Source organism: Rhinoraja longicauda, chromosome 19 (assembly GCF_053455715.1).
Source record: "Rhinoraja longicauda isolate Sanriku21f chromosome 19, sRhiLon1.1, whole genome shotgun sequence".
NCBI classification, from domain to species: domain Eukaryota; kingdom Metazoa; phylum Chordata; class Chondrichthyes; order Rajiformes; family Arhynchobatidae; genus Rhinoraja; species Rhinoraja longicauda.
This window is the reverse complement of record NC_135971.1, coordinates 36,927,142-36,937,198: the sequence shown is the minus strand read 5'-3', so window position 1 is coordinate 36,937,198 and position 10,057 is coordinate 36,927,142. Positions and strand designations below refer to the sequence as shown.

Genomic DNA, 10,057 nt, shown 5'->3' with positions numbered 1-10,057 from the left:
CACTCCCGCCCTGAAAGTAGCCATAGGATTTGGCAAACTCAGTGGTGCCAGTCTGTGCACGACCAAGGAAGACGTGAGCAATGAGTTTAGTGGGGCAGGAGGTGGCCAGAAACAATAGGTCCACCAGCGCAGTGCTGTGTGTGTATTTCGGATAGCCTACAGCTGGCCGTTGAGGATGTGAGAACAGGTGGATCCAGTTGTCCCAGCTTCGGGCTGGAAGGATTCCATAGCATCTATGGCCCTGCTCGATCCGGCAGCGATGACATGAGGGACCTGTCCTGGAAGTGTTTGGGAGCAAGGTGCAATCTATGGTCTGGGGACGGTCAGGAATGAGGTGTGTCCTGCAGTATCAGTGGGAGACCCCGTCTGGCGGCAGGTGAGCTTGCAATCCTTGGTGGATGTCAGGCAGAGCAGTGGAGTCGATACCCAAAATACCCGACTCCAACTCCAGCTCCTTGATTTCTTGTGTATCCGACTCTGACCCCAACCCCTGGGTATAATAATTCTAAATCTGCTGTGATGACGTTACACAAGATGGCGTTTCAGAACTACATGAATCATCAGGCTACCTTTTAAACCCACGTCCTTAAAGTTTTGAGTCTAATGGTTGCAGATGTGCTATTGTGGCTTTTTTATTGTTCATTCTTGAAAAAAATGTCATTATGCTAAAAGAAAAAAAAAATTACATAAAGGACTTCGACAAAATTTAAATTTCATTGAATTAAATAAAAATTATAAAAGCATTACTCCAAAATTTATTGAACTGAGGCCACAGGTATGAGCTAAATGGTTAAATTCTCAAGTGCAAAAGAAATTAAAATTAAATGTTAAGTTTGCTACAAAAGTACATAGCTAAAATGTATTAATAACTTGTCCTTAGGAGCAGAATTGCTTCTGCCAGATCCTCATTGAAGCCCTTAAATCTGCAGTTTATATTTATTTTGACCATGTAAAACAAAAAAAGATAAAATCAAAATAAAATGAAATTAATGATACACAATGCAATGAATAAAGTCTCATAAACAACACAAATTAAATCTAACATGTTCAAAGGAGTAGGAGGAAGTATACATTTATATTTTCCTACATCTTCTCCTGCTCTTCAATTAATTCACAAACTATCTCATCTGCACATATATATATATACACATACACAAACATATGCCTACATACATATATCCGCACATATGCCACATACAGATATACACATATATATGCACAGGTGCAAACATATGCAGTTTACAAACAATTATCCAAATTCTATGTACAACACTAATATCAATGTCAATAAATGAAAGCTTAGCCTTCATCACAGCCCTTCCTCATTCTTATACCTCTGGAAAATATATATTTTTGTACAACTTCTTGAACTGCGTAATGTTTGTGCTTTACTTGAGTTCCACATCCAATTTAATTTAATTATGATCTGATTTCATTATTTTCAGTGGAGAACAGTCTCTCCACGCTGACCTGAGTGGGTGGAATTGGATAATTGTCGTGAGATAAACGAGAATTCCGATTTACTTAAACTTTATTTAAGCTTTAAGTAACTCATTTCATTAATACATCTCTTCGAAACGCCTGGAAATTATCACTGATTCCACAGGCCTCGCCGCCTAGGAATCCTGCGCATGCGCACATTCCCGCGCATGCGCACATTACCGCACGCGCACATTACCGCACACACGCACATTCCCGCGCATGCGCACATTACCGCACACTTCATTCTCCCCTCCTATTTATAAGTGAGACGGTCAGGGGGTTTAGTAGATCTTGATGACCCTCGCAGCACTGGAGCATCAGGAGATAATGGTGTTTCCATAGCTGGTGGTACATATGTTGCTTGGTCATCAACTTCACTCATATTGTTATTTACATTTTCAATTTTAGAATTACTTGTAGAAGTTTTCATAGGAGATGATGGGAGTGTTGAAGGAAGTTCTCGATTATCAAGGAGTGATGGAGCTGATGGAGAAGATGGACATGGTGCAAGGTCACGAAGTGAGACAGTTGACTGACGTCCATCCTGATACTTGATAGTTGCATAAGAAGGGTTGACATCAGTCAGTTCAACTTCATCAACAAGGGGCTCATTCTTATTTGATCGGACATACCGACGAAGCAGCACAGTCCCAGGGCTAGTCAACCATGATGGCAGAGAAGTACCACTAGAAGAACGCCGTTTGAAGTTAAAGAACCGCTCATGTGGAGTAGTATTGGTAGCGGTTGACAGTAGAGATCTGATGGAGTGTAATGCATCTGGTAGAACACATTCCCACTGCTGATCTGGGAAGTCATTTGACTTTAAAGCCAGTTTCACTGCTTTCCAAATGATTCCGTTATACCTCTCAACCTGACCATTTCCAATAGGATGATATGGTGTTGTTTTACTTGTTGCAATTCCTCTATTAGAAAGGTGGTCCTTTTGATTTATGTGTAAAAGAAGAATGATATGTTTTATCTATCCATTTAGCTTTCAGCCTATGCTCGGCATCTTTTTTTAAATGTGTTTCTTGGATGAAAATCACGTCAGCTTTAATTGCTTTTAAATGTGCTAATACTTTACCTCTCTTAATTAGTTCATTAATACCTTTAACGTTCCAACTACAAAACGTTATTCCTTCATTCCCCGTATTCATTTTTAAATCTTGCATTTTTTTGTCTATGGGGGTCTATAATAGAGCCAATGGTTCAGTTCGACAGACCCGACCCCGCACCCGAACTCTGAATAGATGAGTTTTAAGACTCTTAAATGCCTCTCACCTATATATCTCCTTTGCTCCAATTTGTAACTCCGTTCAAACTGAAAATAATAATGATAATTTGTAATAGAAAAAAAAAGAGAATAGGTTAAAAAATTAGTATTGTGCACAAAGAAGGAAAAAACTACATCTAATGTTAGTGCAGTTAGTGCTAGCCATACTAGCATGGCTACCCATCTACCGACTTCCGTAGTTGATGTTTCGAACTTATCCAGCCCCTATATTTCTTGGAATTTTTATTCCATAGCAATATTTTACCGGGGGTATATCAAGTTCCAATAGTCGGAAGTGTTAAGATACAAATAATAAAACCCAGAGTTAAAGGAAAAATAAAAGTAAAAATAACAATGAAAATTACTAGCAGGAAATAAAAAAATAAAAAAAAGAGAGCAGATTTCCAAACATAACAAATAAAATCAAGCTCTGTATTTAACTCTGATCATTCCATTATAAGTAACTTTATAAGTAAGTATTAGTCATTAGTAATAATTATTGATTCTAATTATTAAAAATACCGCGGTATAATTTTAGTATTCATTAGTTAATTATATTAGTAGCGCAGTTATTAGTATCCATGGCAGAATTTCCGATCCACTTCTTTCTCAGCTTCTTTAGTCATCAATTCAATTCCATGCAGTCCTGCAAAGTCATTTATTCATGATAAGGCATCAGGCATCTTCTCATGGCATAATCTTCTTGGCAAAGTCCAGTGCTTTCACAGGGTCGGTGAAAAAGTGTTCCTTCTTGTCATAAGTAACTCTTAGGGTAGCTGGATAACTCACACCATATTTCAAATCCTCCACTTCCCTCAGAATACTTTTGGTCTCGTTGAATGCTTTTCGTTTCCTTGCAACCTCTGCTGGATAATCTCGGTAAATGCTGATCCTGTGACCCTTAAAATCAAGCTTTCTGTTTCTTGATGTTTTTTGCATTATCTCCTCCACAACATAGTCGTTTTGTACTTTTATTATCATTTGTCTTGGGGGTGCGCCTACTCTTGTCTGGCGTCTCATCACTCTATGTGCTCGGGCTAGTTGAGGCTTTTGGTCCAGAGATAAAACTTTTTGCAGTAAATTTGCAGTGAATTCTCGGGTATCTTGATCTTTCTCTTCCCCTTCTGGAATACCTGCAATTCTTAAGTTCTGTCTTCTCTGGCGACCTTCCAGTTCAGTACATTTCTCGTTTATTTTGACCAGCATATCAGTTAGACGTTGATTTTCTGTAACGAGCTTTGCTGTAGTGTGAGCGCTTGTTTCGGCTAGGTCTTCAAGGTCTTTTATAACACCCGTCTGCTGATTCAATGCCTTTTCCACAGGATTCAGCCTTTCATCAAATTCAACTTTCCCATTTTTAATTTTCTCATTCATCTCCTTTGATAGTCCAAATATTATTTCAGCGATTTCTTTCTTCAAATCATTCTTCAAATCATCTGCTATATTCTTAGTCTCAAGCTTTAAGTCATTCATTTCCTCCTTAATTTTTTTTATTTCTCCAGCAACATTCATCTGCTTTATTTCTTCCCTCAAACCAGAAATTTCACTTGCAATAAAATTTTTGAGTTCCTCACCTTCCGCTTTTTTGGTCAATTTTTTCGTCACATCTTCTTGGGATAACGTCCTACCTGAGGCCGAGACTTCAGTCAGGCCTTCCCGCGGATTCTGCCTGGTAGCCCGACTTTTCGTTTTATCCGTGGGTGGGCTGCGCTGTGTATACATTATAAGCCGCGCGCCTGATAACGTCACTCACAGCAATCGGTGCAGAGACAGCAGGCAGCAGGTAGGTCGATTTATCCCCGGTTTTTCTCCGTTTTTTACGAGGAGCTGGCTGGCGTTACCCTCTATCCCTCCATAGCGCCACCGGAAGTGAGACGGTCAGGAGGTTTAGTAGGTCTTGATGACCGTCGCAGCACTGGAGCATCAGGAGATAATGGTGTTTCCATAGCTGGTGGTACATATGTTGCTTGGTCATCAACTTCACTCATATTGTTATTTACATTTTCAATTTTAGAATTACTTGTAGAAGTTTTCATAGGAGATGATGGGAGTGTTGAAGGAAGTTCTCGATTATCAAGGAGTGATGGAGCTGATGGAGAAGATGGACATGGTGCAAGGTCACGAAGTGAGACAGTTGACTGACGTCCATCCTGATACTTGATAGTTGCATAAGAAGGATTGACATCAGTCAGTTCAACTTCATCAACAAGGGGCTCATTCTTATTTGATCGGACATACCGACGAAGCAGCACAGTCCCAGGGCTAGTCAACCATGATGGCAGAGAAGTACCACTAGAAGAACGCCGTTTGAAGTTAAAGAACCGCTCATGTGGAGTGGTATTGGTAGCGGTTGACAGTAGAGATCTGATGGAGTGTAATGCATCTGGTAGAACACATTCCCACTGCTGATCTGGGAAGTCATTTGACTTTAAAGCCAGTTTCACTGCTTTCCAAATGATTCCGTTATACCTCTCAACCTGACCATTTCCAATAGGATGATATGGTGTTGTTTTACTTGTTGCAATTCCTCTATTAGAAAGGTGGTCCTTTAAATCTTTCGACATGAATGAGGCGCCCCTATCAGAATGTATGTAACTTGGAAATCCACAGAATGAAAACAGTTGATCTAAACATTTGATAACCGTAGCAGCTGACATATTTCGACAAGGAAAAGCAAATGGAAACCTCGAATATTCATCAATTATGGTAAGTATATAAACATTTTGAGAGGAGGATGGTAAAGGCCCTTTGAAGTCAATACTCAAACGTTCCATAGGTTGAGTAGCTTTGATCAATCTTCCTTCTTGAGGACGGAAGAACCTTGGTTTTAATTCAGCACAGATTCTACACGAAGCACACGTCATCTTCACATCTTCTGTAGAGAAAGGTAAGTTTTTGGAACGAACATAGTGTAACATACGAGTGACTCCAGGATGACACAGCCCATTGTGACGGTTAGTGAGTGCAGAAGAATGAACAGAGGCACAAAATGCTCGAGTTAAGGTATCCGGAGCAACATTATCCTTACCAGGGCGGTACTCAATTGAATAACTATAAGCAGATAATTCAATCCTCCATTCATGAATTTTACTGTTTTTAATCTTCATTCGCTTCCGATTATCTAGCATAAAAGCTACTGAACGCTGATCTGTTATCAAAGTGAAGTGCTGGCGAGCAAGGAAATGACTCCATTTCCTCACTGCTTCAATAATTGCAGTAGCTTTCTTTTCAACGGGTGGGTAATGCAATTCACTACCTTGGAGAGTACGAGACATGAAAGCCACTGGTCGTCCTCCTTGATTTAATGTTGCTGATACTGCTAAATCAGAGGCATCACATTCAACAACAAAGGGGAGATCCTCATCGATGGCGTGTAATGTCACAGATTCTAATTGTTTCTTTAAAGAAGTAAAGGCACCAATTGCTGTAGAGTCAAGGGGGAAAGATTTTGCTCTAATCAAAGGTTGAATTTTGTCAGAGAAATTTGGTATCCATTTAGCGTAATATGCAAACATGCCAAGAACCCTTCGTAAAGAGTTTAATGTAGCTGGAACAGGTATCTCTTGGAGTGGGCGGAGTCTCTCTGGATCAGGCTTGATCGTATCATTTCCAACCCAATAACCAAGAATATTAATTGATGGCACTGACATTATTGACTTAGCCTCATTTAATGTTAGATTTTTAGAATGTACAACTTCTAAAAACCGTTGCACATTTTTGTCATGTTCAGCTTGGTCTTTTCCTGCAATAGTTATATTATCAAGATAAGGGAAAGTATCTCTAAGGTTTTCCAGTTCAACAAGTTTGTCCATCTCTCTCTGAAAACCAGCCACACCATTAGTTACACCAAAAGGAACTCTGCAGTAGTGGTATAATTTTCTATTTGCTTCAAACGCAGTGTATTTCTTTTCGGATTCTTTCAAAGGGATTTGGTAGTAAGCACTTTTTAGGTCAAAAGTAGACAATACCTTATACTTAGCTATGTCTCTCCAAGGGATCCTTAACCACGACAACTTGTGCCCTCCAAGGGGAAGAGCTGGGCTCTATGATACCTTCTCGTAAAAGATTAGTTACCTCTGTGTTGATGAAGTTTTTGTCATCCTTACTAAAATGTCTTGATTTTGTAGCAATTGGCTTGCACTTAGAGGATAAATTAGCGAATAATGATGGACATTCAACAGATGCAGCAGAAAAAACACACAATACTGGTGGCTTTGACAATACAAGATCAGGCATAGTTCCTTCATACATTATTTGAAGTGATCTGTGCTGTTTCTGAAAATCCTGACCTAGAATTATATCGCTACACAAATTTTCCAAAATACCAAGACATACAGATTATAAGAAAATAATTGCAGATGCTGGTACAAATTGATTTATTCACAAAATGCTGGAGTAACTCAGCAGGTCAGGCAGCATCTCGGGAGAGAAGGAATGGGTGACGTTTCGGGTCGAGACCCTTCTTCAGACTGATGTCGGGGGTGGGACAAAGGAAGGATATAGGTGGAGACAGGAAGATAGAGGGAGATCTGGGAAGGAGGAGGGGAAGGGAGGGACAGAGGAGCTATCTGAAGTTGGAGAAGTCGACGTTCATACCACCGGGCCGCAAACTGCCCAGGCGAAATATGAGGTGCTGCTCCTCCAATTTCCGGCGGGCCTCACTATCGCACTGGAGGAGGCCCATGACAGAGAGGTCAGACTGGGAATGGGAGGGGGAGTTAAAGTGCTGGGCCACCGGGAGATCAGTTGCGTTAATGCGGACCGAGCGCAGGTGTTCAGCGAAGCGATCGCCGAGCCTGCGCTTGGTTTCGCCGATATAAATAAGTTGACATCTAGAGCAGCGGATGCAATAGATGAGGTTGGAGGAGGTGCAGGTGAACCTCTGTCTCACCTGGAAAGACTGTTTGGGTCCTTTGATGGAGTTGAGGGGGGAGGTGAAGGGACAGGTGTTGCATCTCGTGCGGTTGCAAGGGAAAGTGCCCGGGGTTAGGGTGGTTTGGGTAGGAAGGGACGAGTGGACCAGGGAGTTGCGGAGGGAACGGTCTCTGCGGAACGCAGAGAGGGGAGGGGATGGGAAGATATGGCCAGTGGTGGGGTCCTGTTGTAGGTGACGGAAATGTTGGTGGATGATATGTTGGATCCGCTGGCTGGTGGGGTGGAAGGTGAGAACGAGGGGGATCCTGTCCTTGTTGCGAGTGGGGGGAGGGGGAGCAAGAGCGGAGCTGCGGGATGTAGAAGAGACCCTAGTGAGAGCCTCATCTATAATGGAGGAGGGGAAGCCCCGTTTTCTGAAAAACGAGGACATCTCGGAAGCCCTAGTCTGAAACACCTCATCCCGGGCGCAGATGCGGCGTAGACGGAGGAATTGGGAGTAGGGGATAGACTTTTTGCAGGGGACCGGGTGGGAAGAAGTGTAGTCCAGATAGCTGTGCGAGTCGGTGGGCTTGTAATAAATGTCCGTCACTAGTTTTTCCTCCTGTGATGGAGATGGTGAGGTCCAGAAACGGGAGGGAGATGTCAGAGATTGTCCAGGTATATTTAAGGGCAGGATGGAAATTGGAGGTGAAGTGTATGAAGTCAGTGAGTTCTGCATGGGTGCAAGAGGTAGCACCAATGCAGTCGTCGATGTAGCGGAGGTAGAGTTCGGGGATGGGGCCAGTGTACGTCTGGAACAGGGATTGTTCGACGTACCCGACAAAGAGGCAGGCATAGCTAGGGCCCATGCGAGTGCCCATAGCTACGCCTCTGGTTTGGAGGAAGTGGGAGGAGTCAAAGGAGAAGTTGTTGAGGGTAAGAACCAGCTCTGCTAGGCGGAGGAGAGTGTTGGTCGATGGGGATTGGCTGGTTCTACGGTTCTCCTGACCTGCTGAGTTACTCCAGCATTTTGTGAATAAGACATACAGATTTATAACTAGCTTTGTTCAGAATAAAGTCTACAATACAAGATTCAATAATAGTAAGATTAAATGAGAACTTGCCAGTTCGAAGTTTGATCTGTATTTTATGAGGAGTTACGATGAGGGACTACGTGGAGAAGACCCCGTCCAGCACGCATGCGCGACATTCTTCAAAGCAGCGGTGTGGATTCACAGAAAAAACACAACGATTGAAATAAATATAGTAAAGAAAAAATAAGAACTTAATTACCAGTTGATCTGTATAATAGAGGGTGGGAGCGGAGGGCACGTAATCCCTCATCGTAACTCCTCATAAAATACAGATCAAACTTCGAACTGGTAAGTTCTCATTTAATCTTACTATTTTATTTCGGAGTCACGTGAGTGACTACGTGAAGACTTCAAAGCTCTGTGATTCCGAACCGTGTACCAGCTCATGCTTCACTCACTGTCTGAAGACCTTAGAGGGAGGAAGTATGTTATCGCAATAAAGAGCCTGTTTGTGAACAAAAAAGGTTTATTAATGACAACAAAAAACAGAGAGCTCCCCAGGGCTCAAATTAAATATTATCTGCAGACTCTAAAATTCTGTCTGCAAATGTAGCAGGTTGCGCCAGCGGTTTATTATAAAACCTTTGGAAAGTTCTTTCCGAGGACCATCCTGCTCTGGCCAGGATATGGTCCATAGGCACGTCCATTCGACTTGCCGCCGACGTAGATGCAGCCCTGGTGGAGTGAGATTTGAAAACATTGGTATTGACTCCCGCGGACTTAAGCACCTGCTTGAGCCACCTTGAAATGGTTTGGCTCGTCACCTGACCATGAGGCTTCTTGTGGCTTATCCATAAGGCTTTTTCTCTCCCTCTTAAGTTGAGTGTTGTGTCTATGTAATTGGCGAGATGGGTCTTGGCACACAGCCGTGGGTCAGATAAATATGTGCAGAACTCCATAACTGGAGGCGTGGTACCTGGTCTAGTTTGTTTGACCAGTCCCTGAATGTGGAATGTGAAACAGTCCAATGACTCTGTCATGCTGTCCAGCCTCAGAAGGTGGAGGGATTGTACCCTTTGAGCTGACACTAGTGCCATGAGCATGACTGATTTCAGTGTAAGTTGTTCCAGCGTGAGTGCCCTGGGTGGTGGCCATCCCCTAAGGTGCGTCAGCACAATGCTGACATCCCAGATCTGAGTGTACCTTGGTCTGGGGGAGTTAGTATTAAAAATGCCCCTCATGATTTTGATTACTAGTGGATGGGACCCCAAAGCCAGTTGTCCTGCTGCTGGAACCAAATAAGCTGACAACGCACTCCTGGCTGTATTTATGGCGCTGTAGCTGAGTCCTTCCCGATGTAATCCAACCAGGAACTCTACAACACTGGTGGGTGTTGCTGTAGTGTAGGTAGTTC

General features: G+C 42.5%; 1 protein-coding gene and 1 pseudogene across 2 annotated transcripts in view; one reads left to right on the top strand and one right to left on the bottom strand.

The window, feature by feature from the left end:
• The window catches only part of LOC144602562 (class I histocompatibility antigen, F10 alpha chain-like), a 12,556-nt gene extending 8,079 nt beyond the window's left edge, over window positions 1-4,477 (bottom strand). Inside the window, exons 1-2 of the mRNA XM_078415691.1 lie at window positions 4,330-4,477; window positions 161-278 (exon numbers count right to left, since the gene is read on the bottom strand). Of these exons, the coding sequence (XP_078271817.1) occupies window positions 161-278; window positions 4,330-4,477 (266 nt within the window). The remainder of the gene's footprint in view (window positions 1-160; window positions 279-4,329) is intronic.
• Window positions 1-10,057, top strand: part of LOC144603231 (class I histocompatibility antigen, F10 alpha chain-like) — a 1,654,937-nt pseudogene that overhangs the window by 751,636 nt on the left and 893,244 nt on the right. The window lies entirely within an intron of this gene.